The sequence below is a fragment of the Citrus sinensis genome, chromosome 6 (assembly GCF_022201045.2).
Source record: "Citrus sinensis cultivar Valencia sweet orange chromosome 6, DVS_A1.0, whole genome shotgun sequence".
Lineage (NCBI taxonomy): Eukaryota > Viridiplantae > Streptophyta > Magnoliopsida > Sapindales > Rutaceae > Citrus > Citrus sinensis.
The window spans coordinates 5,938,170-5,961,173 of NC_068561.1; the positions used below are offsets into that span (position 1 = coordinate 5,938,170).

A 23,004-nucleotide genomic window follows, 5' to 3' on the forward strand; every position below is an offset into this window, starting at 1 on the left:
CTATCACGTAACATTTCATTATCTAGTTCTAATTCTTTGATCTTTTCATTTAATGAAACATTGCATTTTTGCAAGGTATCATTTTTATTTTTCAAGTTATCTACGTGTGATTCTAGATACTTGTGTGTAGTGCTAGATTTCTCATTTGATAATGCAACTCTATCATGCAATGTTTTATTCTCTAATTTTAGGCTTGTAATTTTTGTACTTAGAGATTCATTTTCATTTTTGAGCTCTACCATTTTCTTTTTAAGACATGCATTCTTTTTTACCAATTTTCATCCACTCATCATGCAATTCTTTAAAAGTATCATGTAATTCATCATAAGTAGGAAGATCATTTACCTCATTAAGTTCTTCATCTGATTTATATCTAATTGTCATGATAGCTAGATTTGTCATTTCTTAATGCTCTTCATCATCACTTGTTTCCTCATCGATATCATCCCATGGGACTACCATTACTTTCTTCTTGAGCTTGTTAAGAAGAGGGCATTCCGATCTTATATGGTCAGGCTTCTTACACTCATAACATTTTATTACTTCCTTATTCTCCTTTCGGTTTTTGAGATCTCTAAATTTTCTTCGCTCACTTTCTTAAAACATTTTCTGAACTTCCTAGCCAGCATATCCATCTCCTCTTCATCCAACTCGCTTTCCCCATCACTCACGTGTTTTGAGGCTTTGAGAGCAATATTTTTCTTCTTCTCCTCATTGCCTCTTTCGGCTGCCAAGTCTTGCTCATAAGAAATAAGAGAACAAATTAAATCATCAATAAGTAAGATATTTAAATCTTTGGCTTCCTCAATGGCAGTCCTTTTTTGTCTCCATTCCTTAGGTAGCGACTTAATAATTTTCTTAACTTTCTCGCTATTTGAAAATTCTTTCATAGGGCTCCTAGAGTGTTCACTATGTCCGTAAATCTAGTATACATAGAATACACACTCTCATTTTGTTCCATTTGGAACAATTCATATTGTCGAGTGTACCTACTAATTTTAGACTCTTTCACTTGATTCGTGCCTTCATAAACAACTTCAAGTTTGTGCCAAATTTCATTAGCACTCTCACAACTAAATATTCTATGAAACTCTTTCTTATCTAATGTGCAAAACAATGCATTCATAGCTTTAGAATTTAGAGTAGCTTTTCTCTTTTCCAATTCATTCCATTCCCGTGAAGGTTTTGAAATATCTTCCCCGACTTCATTTTTAGTCAAAGGCATAAATGGACCATCACAAACTACTTTCCAACTTTCATAATCTAGTGCTTGTAAATAAATTCTCACCCTAGTTTTCCAATACAGCCAACCATTTTCATCAAAGAATGATAGTCTAATTGTGGATTGTCCTTCCCTAAGGGAGCATACGCTTACGAGCGAGGCTGCCCAAGCTTGCGCGACAAGGCAGTGCAAGCGAGGATACCCATACTCGTGTAGTAAGGCAGGGAACGCTCGCGTGCCAAGGGAGCATATGCTCACGCGCGAGGCTGCCCACGCTCACGTGCCAAGGCGAGCACGCTCGCACGCGAGGCTGCCCATGCTCAAGTGGGGCATGCAGTGCACACTCGCGAGCATTGCAGCGCGCTCGACGAGGGGCATCTGGGCCACGCTCGCAAGGCGAGGAAGTGCCCGCTCGTGCGTGAGGCTGCCCATTTCCGAGCAAGACATGCTTTACCCACTCGCGAGGAAGGCAGCGCGAGCTCATGCGGTAGGCATAACATGGTTACGTGAGGGATGCAGCCTAGCCTCGCGTGTCAGCAACACACGCACGCGGCATGCAGCAGGCACTCGCTCGGCAAACTGTCCACGCTCGAGAGGCATGTAGCGCGCGGTCGCAAGCAAGGCAAATTGCCCTCGCTCGAGCGAGGCAAGCAGCGCCTAATCACGGGCAAGGCAGCGCGTGCTCGCCACCAAGGCATGCAGCCCACGCTCACGCGAGGAAGTTGGCCCAGGCTTGTTTGTTGGATTATTATCAGTATGAACCCTCAATATTTTAATCACATCTTTTGACAATGCATTTTTTATAAAGTGTCATTTTATATTAGTATGCTTGGTTCTATCATGATGAGCTGGATTTCTATTCAAGTATATTGCACTTGAGTTATTATAGTGAACTTTAACAATTGCCTGAGCTATCGTCAACTCTTCAATCATCCCTTTGAGCCAAAAAGCTTTTTTAATTGCCTTTGGAGCTGCTATATATTCAGCTTCTGTTGTTGACAAAACAACTACATATTGAAGACTTGCTTTCTAGTTGATAATGTAGCCATTCAGCATAAACATATATCATGTTAAAGATTTTCTTTTTTTATGGTCCCCAGCAAAGTTTGAGTCCATATAACCCTACAAACCACCTCTTACCTCATCTAATCTCTATATAACAATCTATATTTCTGAGTATCATTAAGAGACCTCAATATCCACTTAAATGCTTGCCAATGCTCATTTCCAGGTGTTGTCATAAATCTGCATACAATGATTAAAGCATGAGAAATATCAAGTCTTGTTAGGACCATTGCATACATCAAACACCCTACAACATTGGCATAAGGATTTTTTGCCATATCAGACCTCTCTTCATCTGTTTTAGTACACTCCAGATTTGAGAACTTGAAATGAGATGTCATGGTGTCAAGACAATCTTGTACTCCTAGCTTTCTTGTCAATCTCAGCAGTTTGTTCTAGAGTTTTTTTATAAGGATGCCTATTTTCTTTCTTTATTGGTTGTTGGTTCTATAGCATCACCCAGTCCCTGTGTAATCAATAATGCTTCCATTTTGAATTTCCATGTATTAAAATTGTATAGCATCATTCTTCCCATTAAAATTGTCAAGATTAACTTTAGGAGTGGCCATACTTGTATCTAATCAAGAAACCCTACTCTGATACCAATTGAAGAGATTGCAAAGTTATACAAACAAAAATTTATTAATTGCTCCCAAGATCACTAATTTAGATTTACTAGATGCAATAAGATGATCTGATTTGCTAATAATGAATTAACTAATGATCAAAAAGATGAATTAATTAGAAACAATCAACAAAAAACACAAAACCACAAGAAAAAACACAAGAACAACAAGTAACATGGTTCAATTAATTTGCATTGACTTACATCCACGGGAGGAATAAATCAATTAGCTTATTGATTGAATCAAGAATTTCTTACACGGTAAATAAAGAGCATTTTCGAGGAACAAGAACACCTTTTTTACTCAAGCTTTCTCTCTCTCGAAACCTCTAGATCACTCTGTTGTTACACTAGAATCAGCTGCATTTCCAGCTTTATAATAAACCCAGATATTTCCCTAGGATCGCACCTGATTAGCAAATGTTTTTAACAGTTTTAATAACCTTCACATGTCATTAAAGGATCATGTGCAACGCCTTTGCTTCTTTAAGCTCAAAACAGCAAAATCTCAAGTTGTTTCAACAAGTAATATTAAGATATCATGAAACACATATTAGGATGTCGTTTTGCTTAGACATCAGTCACTAAAACACATTACTTTCCTATTGTTTCATCAATCTTTTGATTTGATTCACTCTGGTTCAACATATCCCCATCCGAACACTTATGCTATGGTTTTGGGTAGGTTTTTCAGTAAATACAGTGGCAAAAAGGAGAGTTTGATGGATGGGATATAGTCATGGCATTATCTAATTCAAATGGGTGGTTGTTGATCAGCAAAATGACAATGAAAAAGTACTTTGGCAGTTATAGACAATAACGAGTGCAATACAATGCAGTGGTTCGAGTTTCTTTTTTTCTAATTTAATTTTTTTAATAAAGCTAAATGGGTTTAGGGGAAAGAAATAAGAGGGTAGCATCGGGGACAACTAAGAACTAGGCTTTCAACTTTGATACTAAACCAACGCAACTAATTTAATTTTCTATAGAACACTAAAATAAAAAGAATGGTCTAAATTCACTTTAATTTGAAAGAATACCGTGAACATATGGGGTTAAGACTTATTGATTTGCAGAATGCCAAGAATTAACTAAACTCTAAAACTCACATCGAGCTTGGAAAACTAAAAATACTATTAAACTCAAATATGCCTTTAAAAGCTACAAGAGAGGGCTATTTATATTAGTAGTAATTATTTTATACCATGAAGAAAAAGGAAAATAAATTCCTAGACTATTAAGAAAAGAACAATAAATTTTTAAACAATAAGAAAACTAATTTAAGTAAGATAAGAATTCCTAATGCACATTGTGTTTAATTTGTACCTCCCAACAGTTTTTCGATTATAAAACCTGATTATAAAATTAAATTAGAAAACCAAGGGCCAATCCAATTGATTCACAATGTGAAAGGTATTCAACAAAAAATTCAAGTGATTCCTCAGCAAATATAACACATTATAATGCAATCTTTAGGACAGTTTTGATTGTGCACATAACCCTTAATAGGTTCATTTCTCTTTCAAATGGATACATCCATTGAAGGTAAATCAGCCACATAACCTAGCTTCTTTAACTAGATGGACTATCATATGAAGCATTATATCAAAAGAGGTAGGTAGGAAACATTATTCTAAATTATATAGGGCAATATCAATTTCCTTTTACAATTGGTTAAAAGAATCATGTTTTATTACCTTACAACACAATCAATTAAAAAAGAAGGCAACCTAATTATGAAAAATTTGATATTTTTTGGCAAACAGTTCAAAGTACTAATGGTAGTAGTTCTTACATCAAATGATGACAGTCATGAGACTTAAGTTCTTAAAGACGGCGGTCATCTGTTCAAATAAAATTTCTAAAGTTAGAACAATAATGATAAGGAACTTCGACAACTTGCAAGGTTTCACAATACATTTTTTTAATACTTACTCAAAGTGTATGGGGTAGGGGTAGGACTTGATGTGTTCATTGGGAACTAGTGCCAAAGATGCTTTGTTCATGTTGTCTCATTTTTTATCTTCCTCGATTAATGAAGTAATGTTTCATAGATGCTTTCATGCATTTTTTTTAATGTGCATCACATCTAGTTAATTATGAGCTAACAAGTGTTTTAAATATTCTAAATTAAAAAAAAAATTATACAACCATCGAGCCTATGCCTAACTCTCTCATCTTCACCTTTACCCTCACCATATTTTTGCCTTTTTTGGAATTTTTCCCCCTCTAAACTTGATGCAAATTTCAGTTACCAAGTTTAAAATTTCCTCATTAGATAAAGGTTTAGGAGGGCTTTTAAGAAACCAGCGATGGCCCAAAATAATACATTTTTCGACTATATGGCAGCCAACATGCACATATATTTATCTCATACAATGGAAAAGCATAATATCATGTCACTGTACACCTAAACAAGTTCATTTATGATAGGAACTCACTAATTGTCCACATCAACACAGTCCACAAATTAAAAGTTTCTTTACGATATGCATCAAACACATCAATACCTACCTCTCATAAGGTTTTCAAGTTCTCAATTAAAGCTCTAGGTTTATGTCTACATCATTTACAGGCTATTTAGGGCCAGAGATTAGTAGAGACAACATCATAAACTTCCTCTTCATGCACAATCATAGAGGAAGATTATATGTTATCAATGTAACAGGCTAGCAACTATAATTAGTGTTGGATGTGCTATGTGGGTTAATCCCATCAGTTGATAGAGCTAATTGAAGATTTCTTGAGTCTTAGGCAAAGTCCGGCAATTTATTGTCAATTAATTGTCAAGCTGGTAAATCAATAGAGTGGCAAAGCTTGCCATCTTTGATTCTTTTATTTTCATGCCATGTTATGTTTGCGACAGTTTATAGTGATTGAAACATTCTTTTGAACCTATAAATTAGGTAAAAATACCATAACACAATTTTTGGGTCCCATTGTCTAAATTTTATAGGCTCATCTTTTCTTCTTTGCCACCTAGATGATCCACTGTTTAGGCATTCACTAAGATTTGTGAACTCATTCTTATACAAAATATAATCATTTGAATGCATGTATTTTCTCATAATCTAACCCTAATACTTCCAGTATTTTTTTAGCCTCATATATTGACCAAGGAAAATTATTATCATTTGGCAATGTCTTATTGAGGACTTTCAATAAAGTTAAAAATTCATTGTGGGACCACTCATATCGCCCTTTCACATTGTATAATTTCATTAAACCAGATAGTTTTGAATGCTTGGAACCCAAATATAAAAGCTTTTCAACATTTTCAAGCATATCCTTAAAACAGCTAGGATCTTTATCACAATGCTCAAAAGCATCATGAACTCTATCACCAAAATCACTGTAATTTTATCATCTAAATTGTTGACTTTGTGGTTCATCATACTTTGCAGATGTACAACCACAAAAACTCCAATAAGTTTAAAAAGTTTCTAGATTAATTCCATCAGCCAATGAAAGCTGTAAATTTTAATTTGACATGTCTAGGGTTTCGATTAAACAAACTATAAATGTTAAATATTTTAACATAGCAACAATTAGCTTTCTTGAATTCTATTACTACTATATAGTAGCAATACACCAGCAGACATATTCAAATTGCCATGTCCCCAAACTTCACTGAGCTGAGGGCAGCATACCATTATTTCACTCCGAGCAAACAATGTTTAAAAAATCCAAAATAAATAATAATTTCATATAGTCAACATATATTACAAAAGTCCAAAAAAAACATAGAAAAATCCTAAATTATTTTATTGGGCTTCACTAATTTATTTTCAAATACTGCTCAATGATAGAAATTGATAAAACTCAGACAAAATCCATTGTTATTAATAAGAAAAAGAGAAAATTCTTAACATGCATGTAAAGTAAACAAGAATAACTAGTCAAGAAAGTTAGAAAGGACAAAGAAACTACAAATTTACTTGAAAACAAACAAGCCTAGCTTTTGCTTTGGTCGCTGCTATGTAGTGACTGTGGTGGTGTCCTCGATCGATGGTTTTTACGCTTGATCGATGGCAATTGAAGAGAAGAAGGGTTTAGCTTTCAAACAGAAGAGAGAGGTTTGAAAGAGTGTACACTTAGGAAACTAAAAGAGGTTTCATTGATTAGGTTAGGGATAAATTAAAATGGTACATTTGGTGTTTTTTACTTTTAAATTCTTCTGAAATTAAAAGTGAAACAACCATGTTTCTTATTAAAATTAATAAAACAAAAGGAAACATTTTAGTCAAACCTGCTAAAAATCTTTGTCACACTTGCTAAATTAATTTGAAAATTTCGATTAAGTTTTCTTCGTTTTGCTGAAACCTTAGTGTCACGAACTAAATTAAAATGGTTTTTCCTTTAAACTTAAAAGCTTGACTTTTGGAGGTCCTAGTTCGAATTCTAAATAGAACAAGATTATAATAATTTTTTTTTTCTAATAAATTTATGTCAAGAATCTCTTATATTAACTTGCTGTAGTATCAATACTCAGTGATACTTGTCTATTAAACATGAAAATTGGCCCATATGTAAGTAAGCACTCCTGATACATATATACTTACATATGGGCTATTTATCTAGCAATGGTTATGTATATTTTTAATTTCTTTAATGAAAACTATAAGCTAGAAAAACTGTGTGAATTTTTTTCCAATGTTGGACAAGGTGTTTGGCATTGTTCTATCCATTCTAATTAGTGATTTTAGGACTCTAGTATGTTGAAGTGTACATATATTCTTAGATTGTCATATTTATTATGAAGGTCACTTTTATTTATTTGTTTTTATCTTGATATTTATGGATTATTTGATTGAGTTATTTGATTGGATCTTTATTTCACATGGAATATATTTGAGAATTGTTGAAAAAATTAATGTTATGCTGCCGAAAGTTTTAGAATTTTTTAAGTACTAATAAATAGCTTCCCAACTTATAATTTTTTTGCGAAAAAAATCATCCAAGAAAAATAAAATGCACACAACTTGTAATTTAAATTAATCATCAAATGAATTAACATAATGTAGCACCAAATATATGATAAGTGAAAATTAAGACAGTACAATAGAATACCAAATGATTAATTAAATTTATAATTGATGAACAATATGCAAAACGCCATACATTATAATAATTAAGAATTTCTGACTATATTAAAGTTAGGAATAAGTTACAAAATAAATAAATACATATTTCAATATAGTATATTTTATAATATAATATACTGATAACTGTATTTTTTTATCCGCTATCTTTACCCTAACTTTCACACACTACTAGAAAAATGGGCTTTACTGACACTTCGTTACTAACACTTTGCAAAAAGTGTCAGTACTTATGTACATATGCACCATTTTCCGCTTTTGACAAATAGGAATCAGAGATTAATGATACTAGGGTGTCAGTAAACTAAACATCAAAAATCACTAACACTAAAGTATCAATGATAAAAAAAATTCATAAAAATTTTGTTTTAGCTCCAACTCGAACCTGGGAGCTCTAAGATTTAAAGCTTTAATGTTTGGAGCACAGACCATCAAATCTCGATGAGTCAAAGTCATAATAATATTTAAATTATTAAAAAATGAAAATATAAATAACAATAACATAAAACACACTTGTTCTCCCCATGTAGACTATATCGACTGTCTCTATCTTGCTTTCATCGTTCACTTTCGCTTTCGTTTTTCTCTTCTCGATCTCTTCTGTTTTGCACTATCCATTTACAAATTAAATTCAATTAATTTAAATAGATAATGAAAACCTAAAACTCTGATTCGTTTTTCCATTTTCCCCAAATTGAAACACAAACCAAAACCCTAATCGCTTGTTATCGAAGGGGTTTTTCTCCAACTTAACCATCCAGTGCCTATACTAGGCAAGCAAGTAAAAGCCATCGACAAGGGGTGAAGTGGCACCATCGGTTCGGTATTCAGGTAATCTCATTCTCCCTGACAAGTTAAGTCCAGAGAAAGAACTATAGAGGAGGTTATCAGCTGGTAATGGCAGAATGTTTTATTTTTTTGTGCAATTTAATTATTGGGTTTGTTTTAATTTGGCTTATGAATAATATTTTTGAATTTTTATTTTTGGGTTGTTTCAGATATTCAGAAATTGAACAGTCGTGCAACCTTGGTGGGTTTTGTTTTCCAAATATATTTTTATTTATTTATTTATTTATTTATTCGCAACTTGAAATTTTTGTTCTTATTTTTCTATATCTTCACTCACATGCAGTCCAAAAATACAGGCATTTTAAGTGGTGCATTACTTAAACTCAAAACACTTGCTGCTGCGACTCTGTTTTTTCTGCCACATTTGAGGTCAGTTTCAAACTTTTGTGCATGTGATTTACTGTCATTGTTATTTAAAACTAAGAATGTGCATTTTTTTTAGTTTCTGAAATAAACTGTTAGCTCCGTTTCTTAACTTTGAGCAATAAGTTAGTTGATTTTGAATGTACTAAAATATGAAATTTGATTTTAGCTTTTGCATTTGTGATTAGGAGATGATTGTTTGGTGTTATATTGGCTGAATGACTGTGTATTTAGTGGTTACAAACTATTTACATCTCTGTTTCATGTAAAGAGAGGCAAATTTTGTTATATAATCCTACTTGTTTATTTATTCTGTTTTGGTTGGACGATTTGTAATAGAGACAATGACTATGATATGAATTAATTAAGTTCGTGGTTGTGAGTATTTTGAGATTGTATAAAGTTGATGATTTGTGTTTGATTCAATAAAGAAATGCTTGTTTTAAAGTAGTTCTGCATGTTGTATTTGAAGTTAAAAAATGATTTATAGAATCTTAAAAAATGGCTTGCAAAGTGGTATGAAGACATTATTTATTTGAACTCTTAACTTTTGTTAGTTACTTGACTTATGAATTAGTTCGACTACTTAAAAAGCCATTAGCACCCATCTTACCTATTAATCTCCTATTTAAGTTTCAAAACTTATTTTGTTTTAATTTCAGGATTTTGTCTAAATTATTATTATAATTAATGATTTATAGGGCTATTAATGATTTTCTAGAATTATAAGTTTATTATTACAACTATAATCATAATAACATTGAACTTTAAATTAATCATGCAATTTAATTAAACTTAAACTAACATTACATATGTGAACAGGTAAAATATTTGAAATGGACAGAAGTTGGATAACTTGTGATAGATTGTCTGTAGAGTATCGTTCTGGAGTTGCTGATTTCTTAGATTTTGCCATTTTGAATGCTGAAAATCGAATGTCAATTAGATGTCCTTGCACCTTTTGTTGTAATATGGAGTTTCATACTCCTCAACAAGTGAAGGATCATTTATTTGAAAAAGGTTTTCTCCCAAGATATATTGTTTGGACTTGGCATGGTGAGACTGACTCTAAATCTACATTTACAAACTGTGAAGACCATTCACATAGTCAAAGATTTAGATGTCATGATTACAGTAATATAATTGACATGGTCGAAGATGCTTACGAGCATTGTGATAGAGATCCTAGTTCTTTTAAGGATATGCTTGAAGATGATGAAAAGCCTTTGTACCCGGGTGCAAAACATTCAAAGTTATCTAGTTTAATGAGACTTTACAATGTGAAAGGGAACTATGGGTGGTCCGATAAAGGGTTTTCTGCTTTGTTAGAAGTCCTTGCTAATATTTTGCCAAATAATAATACTCTACCTATGTCAATGTACGAGGTTAAGAAAACAATGAAAGTGCTAGGCTTAGAGTATGAAAAAATACATGCATGTCCAAATGACTGCATTTTGTATAGGAATGAATTTGCTGATCTTGCCGAATGCCCAAATTGTGGAGCATCTAGGTATAAAAAAAAAAAAGATAGCTCAACAAAATTTAGGAAAGGGGTTCCTAAAAAGGTATTATGGTATTTTCCACCTATTCCTAGGTTGAAAAGATTGTTTCAATCACCACAAACAGCTCAAAATTTAACATGGCATGCTAATAAAAGAATTAGAGATGGCAAACTTCGCCACCCAGCAGACTCACCAGCCTGGCAACTAATTGACAATAAGTGGCCAAAATTTGCACAAGAACCTAGAAATCTCCGTTTAGCTCTCTCAACTGATGGGGTTAACCCACATAGTACACTTAGCACTACTTATAGTTGTTGGCCTGTTATATTAATAACATATAATCTTCCTCCATGGTTGTGTATGAAGAGAAAGTTTTTGATGTTGTCACTTTTGATATCTGGCCCTAAACAACCTGGAAATGATCTAGATGTATACCTAGCACCTTTGATTGAGGACTTAAAAACTCTATGGGATGTAGGTATTGATGTTTATGATTCTTATAGAAAAGAAACCTTTAATTTACGGGCTGTCTTGATGTGGACAATTAGTGACTTTCCAGCATACGGAAACCTCTCTGGTTGTACTATTAAGGGCTATTATGCTTGCCCAATTTGTGGGATAGACACTTGTGCATGTTGGCTGCCACATAGTAGGAAAATGTCATATATGGGCCATCGCCGCTTTCTACCACTCGATCACCTATTTCGGAAACTGAAAAAGGTTTTTAATGGGAAGCAAGAGTGGAATGAGCCTCCTAAAACTTTGTCTGGTGAGGAAATCTTTAATATGGTGGAAGATATAGATATTAAGTTCGGGAAAAAGAAGGCCAAAAAGCGGAAACATGATGGCGGTGGTGGTGGTGGTGGTGATGAGAACATAACTGAAAAATTGTACAAAAAAAAGTCAATCTTTTTTTAGTTAGATTATTGAAAGCATTTATTAGTTCGCCATTAATTAGATGTGATGCACATTGAAAAAAATGTGTGCGAAAACATATATGGCACATTACTTCATCAACCAGACAAAACAAAAGATGGGATTAATGCTAGAAAAGATCTTGAGTCTTTGAAGATCAGGGGAAAACTAGTTCCTGATGAAACAAACAAAAAAAACAAAGTCCTACCTCCAGCTCCTTATACTTTGAGTAAAAAAGAAAAAAAACAGTTTTGTGAAACCTTGCTGAGTGTGAAAGTCCCTGATGGGTATTCTTCCAATGTCCAAAACCTTGTTTCAATAGATGATTGTCGGCTTCGAGGCCTTAAGTCCCATGACTGTCATACTTTGATGCAACAATTTCTACCACTAGCCATTCGAAACTGTTTGCCTATAAATGTGAGAACGACCATAATCAGGATGTGCTTCTTTTTTAATACATTGTGCTGTAAAGTGGTAGATCCTAATACTCTTGACCAATTGCAAGAGGAACTTGTAATCACTTTATGCTTACTGCAGCAGTACTTCCCACCTAGCTTTTTTGACATAATGATCCATTTAACAGTCCACTTAGTTGAACAAGTTAGGTTATGTGGGCCTGTTTATCTTCGATGGATGTATCCTTTTGAGAGACAAATGAAAACTCTCAAGGATTATGTTCGTAATCGCTACCACCCTGAGGGTTGTATTGTAGAAAGTTATATTGCAGAAGAAGCACTTGCATTTTGTGCTGAGTACCTCTCAAATTGTGATGTTATTGGGCTGCCTACTGGTTGTCCAACTGATTTATCTATCAAAAAGCCTTTGGGAGGTGCAAACATAAAGGTGGTTGATGATCCTTTGTTGGCACAAGCACACCGGTGTGTTCTAATGAACACCCCTGAAATCCAAATATATATCGAGTAAGTTGTTAATTTTTCAAAAAAATATTACTATTGTATTATTAGATTAATATACTAGTTTTTAAATCTTAATATGTTTCACTGTAGGGAGCATATGCATTATTTGGCATCAAGAAACCCTTATAAGGCAAAAACAAATCTGTGGTTGCAAAATGAACACATACGAACATTTTCTGGTTGGTTACAAGCAAAGGTTAGAATTACTTAACTAAATACAATATAGGATATAAACTTAACAAGATTTTTCTACATGTTACTAATTACTGTACTTGTTAAATTAATTTATAGGTGGCACATGATAAAACAAATAATGTGCCGATTGACGAAATAGTGTGCTGGTTAGCAAACAAACCACGCTCAAGCGTGGTGACCTTCTCTGGCTACGAGATAAATGGCTTCAATTTTACAACGAGGGACCGAGACTGTAATCGTGTGACCCAAAATAGTGGTGTTAGGGTTGTTGCTAACACTCTACAGATTTCAAGCTCAAAAGATAAAAGTCCTCATTTTGGAGACATGACGTTTTATGGAGTCATTGATGAGATTTGGCAGCTTGATTATCTAATGGTTAAAAAAACACTTTTCAAGTGTGATTGGGTAGATGATAGAGGGGTTTGCACTGACAATTTAGGTTTCACTGTAGTTGATTTAAATTGGATTGGCGATAAATCTGATTGCTTTATTCTGGCTTGTCATGCAAAGCAAGTATTTTATGTAAAGGACCAGCTAGAGAATAATAAATCAATAGTTTGTTCAGTGACCGACAAAGCTTATAAGTTAAATGGGGAAAGATGTGAAGACGTGGATGTATTTTCTCCATTATCTAACAAACTTCCAGTATGTGAGTTGGATGAGAAAGATGATGAAGGAATTTATGACAGAAAAGATTGTGATGCTATTCCAATAGCTATTGATTTAGAAAATTAGTGAATGCATTATTGTAGTTAGTTTCCAGCACCAATTTTCAAAGTTTTCCAGTAAGTGATTTATTTATTTCATTATATGCTATTGCTCTTGTATTATCTTATTAATCTAAATGATATACTTATTTATTTTAATCATTTTTAGGATTGTAGGAGATGGCTGACGATGTTGAGTTCACTCTTCCGGAGCTCGACGGAAGACCAAGGAGAAGAAAACAAACAAAAAAAAATGTTTGCAAAAACAAGAAGTTAGTCATGAAGCTGCAATTGAGTACAATTCTTATGGTGTTCCGGTTGGAAAGGGAAGAAATGATCTTAGGAGTTACATTGGAGTCATTGTACGTGAAACAATTTCAATTTTACTTGATGATTGGAGGCGTGTGCCACTGGAGATGAAGGAAACTTTGTGGGTTCATTTTCAGGTTTTGTTTTCTTGTTTCATAGTATGTTTAAAGATTTTATATAACTTCCAGATTTTTTTAAAGTTGTTGCTAATCCATGTTATTGGTTGACAGAAAAAATTCAAATTGAGCTTGAAATGCAAAAGCCAAGTATTAAAGTGGATGGGGGTTGCATCAAGAAACTTTCGTTGTGAACTGGCAACTGAATTGGTTCTACCTAACAAGGACGATCGAAAGTCACTAAGGTTGCCTCCTATTGAATATCCAAGCATTAAAAAAGAAGATTGGAAACTTTTTGTTGACAAAGTTTTGTCTGAACAATTTCAGGTGTGTTGTTTGTTAATATTACCTGATTTAATTGTTGGTAGTTACTATTAATCAGTGGTAACTTTTTGTTCTTCATATAAACTGTTTGTGCAAGAAAAAAGTAAGAAGGCAAAAGACAAAAGAGCAAAGAATGTCTACAACCATCGCTTAGGTAGCACAGGATATGGTGGCATGTTGTATAGAAAAGTAAGTGTGGTAATATAGAGTAATTACAGTAACATAAGTAATCTAATGCGTATAATGTAATAGAATCAATTATTTATGTTTTATGTCACCTTGTAACAGAAAAAGGAGAGTGGAGTTTCTGAGCGGGAGATTGATCGCAGTGAAGCTTGGTTAATGGCACGAGCAGACCGAGATGGCAAATATGCTTCTGATGTGACGCCAATTGCTGAGAAAATAGTAAGTCACTTGTATACTTAATTCTTATGAATTTTCTTTATAATATGTGTGTGTGGGGGTAGATATTAACGTACATATATACTGCTTTTTGTAATAATTGTATGGCAACATTTACAATTGATAGAAACTCAGTAAGATTTCATCAGAACTTATTTCTTCGCATATTAAAAGGTTAAAACTTGTTTGAGGTGTTGTCTTGTAATATTTTCTGTAGTTTCAATTTGAACTGTATATGGATTTGCTCTTTGTTAAAGATTCAAGAAGGATATTAGTTTAGTTTAGCTGATGTCTTGTACTCGTAATTGCGGATTTACAATATTTTTTTTTGTAGAATGAGCTAAAGAGTCATGTTGAACAAGGAACATTCCAATCACAAGGGTCACATGACATTCTAGGTGAAGCTCTTCAGAAGCAGCCAAATGGAAGTAGGGTGCAAGGAGTAGGGCAATTCGTCACCCCATCTATGTACTTTCATGTCCCTAATGCCACTGAGTTAGCAAGAGAAAGAAAGATGTATCAAGAGAGTTTCCAATTCATGTCTGCTCAATTAGAACGCATGAATGCAAGGTTAAATGCGTACAACAATACTGAAGTTGGAAGTTCTAACTTTCCTAAGCCCAAAACTTCCACTGGTGTTCAGATTGACAATGATCAACAATCCCCTGAAACTCTTGGAAAAAGAAAGGTATATGGCCTGTTACATGTCATTATTTTATTTCCATTTGTATATGCATGTATTACTACTAATGGTATGTATTTTGATTATTGCAAAGGCTGATTTCCCATCAGGTAAGTCGACTCCAAAATCTGTGAAGAGTAAAATCAAGGACAGTCCCACCACAATTTCCCAAGCAACTCCTCAACAAACCCCCGAAAAAGTAGACTGTGAAATTACTTCAAAGCCCACACCGAGAAGATCTCCTCGACTAACTCCTAAAGTACTAGATAGGCAGTTCTCCTGTCATGACAAAGTACCCAACAAAGAACCACCAGTCATCAGACCAGCAGAAGTAGCCAAAAAAGAACCCAGAGTCATCATACCAGCAGAAGTAGCCAAAAAAGAACCCCGAGTCATCAGACCAGCAAAAATAGCCAAAAAAGAACCCCGAGTCATCAGACCAGCAACAAAAGACCTCAATGTACGTGTGAAGAATACACGGGCAGCAGCACGATCAAGAAAGAATGACAAGAGTGAATATATGAACATGTTTACCATGTTCATCGAGAATTCTTTACCTCGGTTGATCAAGATTCGGCATGACACAGCAACCTTTGGTGAAATTTGGGAAACACACTTGGACAAAATGATTTGTGCTGAAATCATCGAGTTTAAAGAGGTCTCAAACTGCATCATTAACATATGGATCAAGTACGGTAAATCATAACTTATGTTTTAGTAAACTTGGCCCTATTATTTTGTTTCCTATATTCAAACTTACTTCGTTATATATATTTGTTTCCTCTTAGACACCTGTATGAGGAGATGGAGAGCAATGGAAGTACTAAACCAGTTCAGTTTGGGCTTTTTGAGAAGCTATATCCAAGGGTCAGTTTCAAAGACAGGACTCAATACATTTCAAAACTGTTAGGCTTGGCAGAATTGGGACAAGTCATCGTATTCCCGTATAACCCTGGGTATAACCTTTTTCATTTGCTAGTAATATTCTTTAATTTGTAGATTAATCACTTTTACTTGTAATTCATGTGTGAGAACAATTTTTACTTTGTTTAGTGCCCACTGGGTGTTATTGGCAATTGATATGGTGAGACGTACAACCTATTACCTTGATCCTTTGGAAGGTAGTCCTGATGAAGAGCTAATGCAGTTTGTCAATCAGTTAAGTTTGTTATTTGTATCTTTGATCATGCTATTTTATTTTTATGTTTTATGTTAATTATTTGCTAATGTTAACTATGTCTCTTAATTGTAGGGGGATTCGAATACATTAGAGTTTAAATTCTGATACAAAGGCCAATGTTCAATGGATACCTGTCAAGGTAAAAATCAGACAAACCTAACTAATTATTGTTAACGTACAGTAAAAAATTAATGTAATTTTGATCTTGTAGTGTCCGAGGCAGCCGAGCAGCTTTGAATGTGGTTACTATGTGATGAAATACATGCAAGATATCATCACAAATGTGAATGTTCTGAAAAATAATGTAAGTATTGAAAATGATGTTTACAATACTGTATCATATTGTTTTAATTTATTGTGAAATGAATCAGCTCAAACACCTGTGTGCTTCTTTACAGTTATCTTTTTATTGCGAATTGTATGCATTTTATAAACTGTGAGGGTACTTATAATGGTGACTATGTTGCATACTGTTGAATAGATTATATGAATATCCATATAGACATAGATTAGGATTTGGGATATACACAATGTACTGCATATCCCAACACAAAACAATTGTTTGGGTTGCAAAGTAGTTGTTAGTGGGGATGTGCTATGGTGTCGTTGCTTGTACTTTACTTTGATGAGGATAAGTTGTCATCCTAATTAAGGTTTTGTATCTACATCCATATTTGTATTAAATCGCGTACTGTTGGGGTTCACAAGTTGCTTCGGCTATCAAATATTATTGTTGTTGGGGTTCACAAGTTGTTTTTTTTTTTGGAATTACCATGATCAGGATGTTCAGTATTTACCTATATAATTTTGGATAAAACAGTAACATTGTTGGAGTTTATTTGTTGGCTTTAATTGTTAACACACAAATGTATTTAAATGAATGATAATTAAGTAGTTTAGTCAAGGATTTTCGGTGAATAACTTGTTGTTTTAAAATTAAAGTTCAAGGGAGTTGAGGAATACACTGTCAAGGACCTCTCGCGACTTCGTGAACAATGGGCTACATACGTTGCCAAGTTAATTACAGCCTACAATCACGAGGTAACATACAAGTAATTTATGATTATTTTTCCTTAAAACAAATCTATGATTTATTTTTTGTGGTGTGCTAATTGATTTTATATACTTGTAGGTGGAAAAAAAATGAAGGCATATGCAGACTCCAAAATCAGTGACTCCAAAATCAGTGACATTGTTATTTGTTTTTTCTTCTTGGCTAAATTTTCCGAAATTAATTTAGTACTTTATCGTGTATACTACTTGTTCAAAGCTTAATTTTGTACTTGAACATGTTTTTTACCCCCAAACAATGATGTATTTGAACTATTTTAATTTAACTGATGTATTTGAAATGTGTATTATGTGAATTGCATTACAAGATTTGGTATGTTTAATATATTTTGGGTTTATTTTAATTGTAAAATAAACATGAATAATGTCATTAAAAAAAATAAAACACAACCGGTATAGCACCGTTAATACTGACACTAATTATTTAAATGACGATAAGAATTTTTGATGTTACTGAGTCAGTGGATTCCTGATACTGTAGTCACATAAATCAGTGACATGTAAATAGTATCATTAAATGCTAACGCGATTGAGTCACTATCCTTGTGACTCTCTAGTGACACAAAATACTGACATAAAAATAGTATCAACTGATACTAACATCATAGTATCACTATGGTGGTGATACTATAGTGACACAAAATACTGACGCAAAAATCACTGACACCAAAGATTAGTGTCAGTGTGTTCTGGCTTGAGCATTACTGACACAATTAACAAGTGTCAGCAAAAGTAATTACTGACACTAAATTGGTGTCAGTAAAGCCCATTTTTCTAGTAGTGACACGGTGAAGAATGCTTGATTAGGAATCTATTACCTATGTGTATAATTAATTAACTTGTGGTGGTTGTAGCAGTACTAGGAGGATCTGGCACATAATCCTCGAGCTTCCAGAAGCCATTATCCAATTGAACCATGCCCTTGTTCTTGACAGTCCACCAATTAGGTGGTACCCCATATTCATCCTTTAAAAGATCCAATCCTTTGTTAAGAAGTGCAATATCGCGATCAATTGCCAACTCAAAATCATCATCATCATCCCCTTGTGACGTCCCTGCAATTCCATGCAGGTAATTCTCTAAATTATGCAAAACTGAAGGAAGAGATAGAGGGGGTATAACCGTCTTTACGTATGTTGATTTGGTGGCATCGACTTTCAACTCTCGTCCCACGTCAACGTAACCTGAGAACACGGGCGGAACATTGGGAACGATGTCGTTTTTATTTGTAACGCGTAAGAGGCGAAGAAGTTTCTGATCTTCAAATGCAGTCTTGAAGGCTGAGTCTCCAACGCGGGGGCTAGCAAACACGATGGTCGTCACCATGCATCCTGATGCTGTGTCTGATCCTGTGGGTTTGTTATATCCATTGGCTGCTAAATCTGCTGCATTCAGTGTTGCAAGCGCTGAGCCCAGGCTGTGGCCTATCACTGTAATGCTCATTTCTTCGTCCCCATATTTATCCACCAGTGTCCTCACTGCGCTTCGAACCTACTTTCACAAATTAATATATATATAAAGATTAATTTCGAATTATCCTTAGTGAATTAAATATCTTCAAAACACTTCTCTTATTTTTAAGAACTTCAATTTACTATCTCATTTTATTAAAAAGATAAAATAATTTCATCATTTAATTCTTTTTTTCCTTAATTTTTAAATAAAATAAAAACATTATTTAAAAATAATTAATTATCGAGAAAGTAATCTACATAATCTTACCACTTTAAATATAAGTTTTAACACACTTTTTTTTAAAAAAACTGTGTCGGCTCTCAAGTGTGATTATGCCTCACACTATTATCAATATAAAAAGGAAAAAAATAAAAGAAAAATGCTATCTGCGCATAATAAACAAAACTTTGCAAATAACATGACACGCCCGAACGACATCGTTTAAATAGTGGAAAAAGGAAAAATAAATAAATAAATAGAAGCACTTCAATTGCCAAATTAAAATATCCAAACTTATCCAAATCATTGACTAGCTCACGGCAGCAGCCAATTCACTCATTTCGCCCGCACTCTCACGGCGGCATCGTCCTATGTATCCAGTCTGACGAATTGCCGGCACGGAGACACGTATTACGCCTTGGAGGAGACACCCATTAGATTACGGCTTATTTTGGAAGATGAATATTGTTTTTTGGAATTTAAAATTCAGAAATTGAGAGTGCCAATGAATTCGTTGGAGTAAAATGGCTTGGTTGAAGATGAGGAGATAAGGCTTTAACTTAGACTTTCTTTAATTTAGTCCCACTTAGGTGGCTTCTAAACGGCATCGTTCTTTATTCTGTGTAATCATTTGTGCGCAAATAGCAGCGCTCATAATAAAAACCAAAGTCATTTTATTAAATAAGCTATTTTTTTTTCTTTTCTTTTAATTTCTACACCCTCAAAATGACTTTGTTTTAGGAACCATGTTTAAATATTATCAAAATCTTATCCATAAATATTCTTATACCAATCAAAATCTTGTCTCTTTCAAACCCTAATTATCAAACTCTCGTACCCTAAGTTTTATCATAATTTTTTTGGAGATTTTAAAATTTTATACCACATGTATACATACAATATCCCATACATTTTTAATAACATACACTTATCCGCATATTTATTTACTATTTATTAATCACCAATAAAATCACGCAATTTTTTTTTTTTTTAAATTAAAGAGCAAAAGTCAGATCATGCATGCTTCTACCTGGTCTTTGGCACTGAATTTGCAGTAAGTGGAGTCTGGGTTAGATTGGACGTAGAGCGAATGAAAACCTAAGTGCACCATCGGAGTGGGATCATAAGTATCTCCAAATAAGTCGGAAGCTGGAGTAAGAGGGAATTGAAAATCTTTGAACCACTCAGCAGCCGACTGAGTTCCTCGCCATGAAATCAAAATGTCTCTTCTTCCTAACAGAGTCTTTCCTTCATCAGTGGCCACAGCAACATACCCAATCCAAGCAGATTGGTCAGGGAGAACCCAATCCCAGAGATCAGTATCTGATCTTCCATATAAATAATTGGTGACAGTGTATTTGTATGGATTGCCATTGTGTAAGGCTACATGATAGAAGAAATCTTCTGGTGCGTAACGAGGGAATCCATACATCTTAGAAATGGTCTCGTCATTGAAGGAATCATAATTAGCTTGAGCTGTTTCACCATAATGAATTATATAGCGCCGGAGATTAATGTTGAGAGGCTTCAATAAACCATCCCAGTGGTTGCTACCACTCAGCTCCTTCCAGTTGTCTGCTATCCCAGTTCCACCCATTATTTCACTCTTGTTGTAACTTCTGAGGTTATAGCAACTAGACTCATATTACTTCGCTTGCTTTTTATAGACTCATACAACCCTTTCACCATGATGAATTATATTGATGTCATTAGGAGAAATTGGTAATTTTCTTAATTTTATACATTAATTGTGAAAAAATGACATTTTCTTAGTTTTTTCTGTTATTCTTTTTAGTTGAGCTATTAGTTGACTTTATAATACTAATATTTTCTTCAATGAATCACTTTAGAAAGATAAAAATAAATATAAAAAGTAGGAATTTTTTAATTTGTTCAAATGGATAAATTTTTTTGGATATTTATTTGGTTCAAAATTTGTTGATATCACAATTTTGGGTAGATTAGATGCATGTGGCCATAGTTTGACTAATGATACTACCAGCATATGTAGATGTAGTAATTTTTTTTTTAGCTAACATGTAAAAATGTTACACTTCAATGATTCGGCACAGTTGGAGCGGTACAAAGATAATAACCATTTTCTAATAGGAGATGATATCTCCGTCCTATAGTTTTTGCAAACCCATAGTATTTTCAGAAAATAATTACAAAAAATACACATTATTTTTAAACAATTTCAAATAAATAAGAACATTTGAGAATTAACCAATTATATCCATCTTCATTTACTATTTTATTAATTGTACTTTTTTTATTATGTTTGATTGCAAAGATTGCTTTGGCATAAGCTTAAATTGACTATTTTACCCTTATAAAGTAAAACTACTGATAATTTACTTTAAATTTAATATTTTTCTAATTTTATACCAAAATCATTATTTCTAACACTAATTTTTTAGTATGATTATCAAATTTTAATTAAACTAACATAGTTTCTTTATGACACAATACTTATATAAATTCTTGGACTGTCAAATTCATGTCATTTATACATAATGGTAGTGAAAATGATAATAGAATTTCATTTAAAAATACTAGATTATGAGTTACAAAATCAGGTACCTAAATCATTAGATATAATAACTCATGTTTATTAGGCCAATTTGGTCGTATTATATCATAATAATGAAATAGTAAAATAAAACTTATATTAAGGTTTATGAGCAAAGATGGTCAAAGAAATTTAAGAAAAAAAATTATTAGAAGGATTTACTTGATTAAATATGCAGAACTTTGATAAATTTGTATTTTTGAAAAGTATTGCGAACTCATTGTAATTTTTTTAGAAGGTAGATTTACAAAAATAGTATGATGGAAATATTCTCATCCTAATTAATTACTCCTTGGTATTTTCGTGTGTATAAATAGATAATTTTTATTTTGAATTAGGTTTTTGTTTTGGATTCTAATATATTAATATACAAAGACAAAAAGATCTTGCTTCATTAGTCAATGAGATTTATATTGAGTGTGAATAATAATTGTTTCAAAGGAGAAAAAGACCCTTGATATCTTGAAGGCTTGTCCAAAATGTGTACGTACTTTGGTTTCTAAAATGTACACACAACCTTATGCCATTGTTGACACAAACACTACTTTGAAAATTATTACAAACAAGAAGTAAAATGAAATGCGGACGCGTATACAACATTATTGGGAAAAGAATTGACAGATGGCGAAAAGTAACAATGACAAACACGCATAGTCCATATACATGAACCATTGACTGTCGGCATAAAAAATGACAAAATAAATAAATATTATAATAAAATTCTTACCAATCAATTGCATTAATACACATGAATTTAATTACAGGGTAATGAAACACGAGTGAATGATGATATAAGTATAAATTTTTGTATAAATTTATTTTTGTAAAAACTAATTTGGTATGAATTTATTGGTTGAATAAAATATAAAGTAATAAAAACAAATCGTGTGAACCAAGAGGTATCTAATCCACCCATTAAATCATACTACATCAGTTTATACAAAAAAAAATAAAATCGTACAAGAGTTTGTAACTATATTATTACTCAATGAAACACTTAAGTTGGTAGTGATCTTACCTCCATGTTGTCTTAAGAGAGAACTTTTGATGGAATGTATAGAATGAAGAAGAAATAGTGTAAACGCACAAAAAGACGCGTGAATCATAATAAAAATTTATTGAAATATTGATTTTATTTTCAATTTGGATAAGAATAGTTTTGGGTTTAGATAATAATTGTAAGAATATTTATGAAATTGTATTAAAAGATAA

At 33.2% G+C, this 23,004-nt stretch overlaps 2 protein-coding genes across 2 annotated transcripts; one reads left to right on the plus strand and one right to left on the minus strand.

Annotated features, from left to right (window-relative positions):
• Window positions 1–10,062: 10,062 nt before the first annotated feature.
• LOC127903079 (uncharacterized) lies at window positions 10,063–13,490 on the plus strand. Its single transcript, XM_052443736.1, has 5 exons — window positions 10,063–10,736; window positions 10,821–11,593; window positions 11,750–12,521; window positions 12,651–12,756; window positions 12,852–13,490. The coding sequence occupies exons 1-5, from the start codon at window positions 10,063–10,065 to the stop codon at window positions 13,488–13,490; spliced, it is 2,964 nt and encodes a 987-aa protein (XP_052299696.1).
• Window positions 13,491–17,928: 4,438 nt separating this feature from the next.
• On the minus strand, window positions 17,929–20,887 carry LOC102630712 (phospholipase A1-IIgamma-like). Its single transcript, XM_006491751.4, has 2 exons — window positions 20,251–20,887; window positions 17,929–19,037 (listed from the first exon to the last, which is right to left on the minus strand). Exons 1-2 carry the CDS (start codon window positions 20,815–20,817, stop codon window positions 18,381–18,383), a joined length of 1,224 nt encoding a protein of 407 aa, XP_006491814.1. The 5' UTR covers window positions 20,818–20,887; the 3' UTR covers window positions 17,929–18,380.
• Between the last annotated feature and the right edge of the window lie 2,117 nt (window positions 20,888–23,004).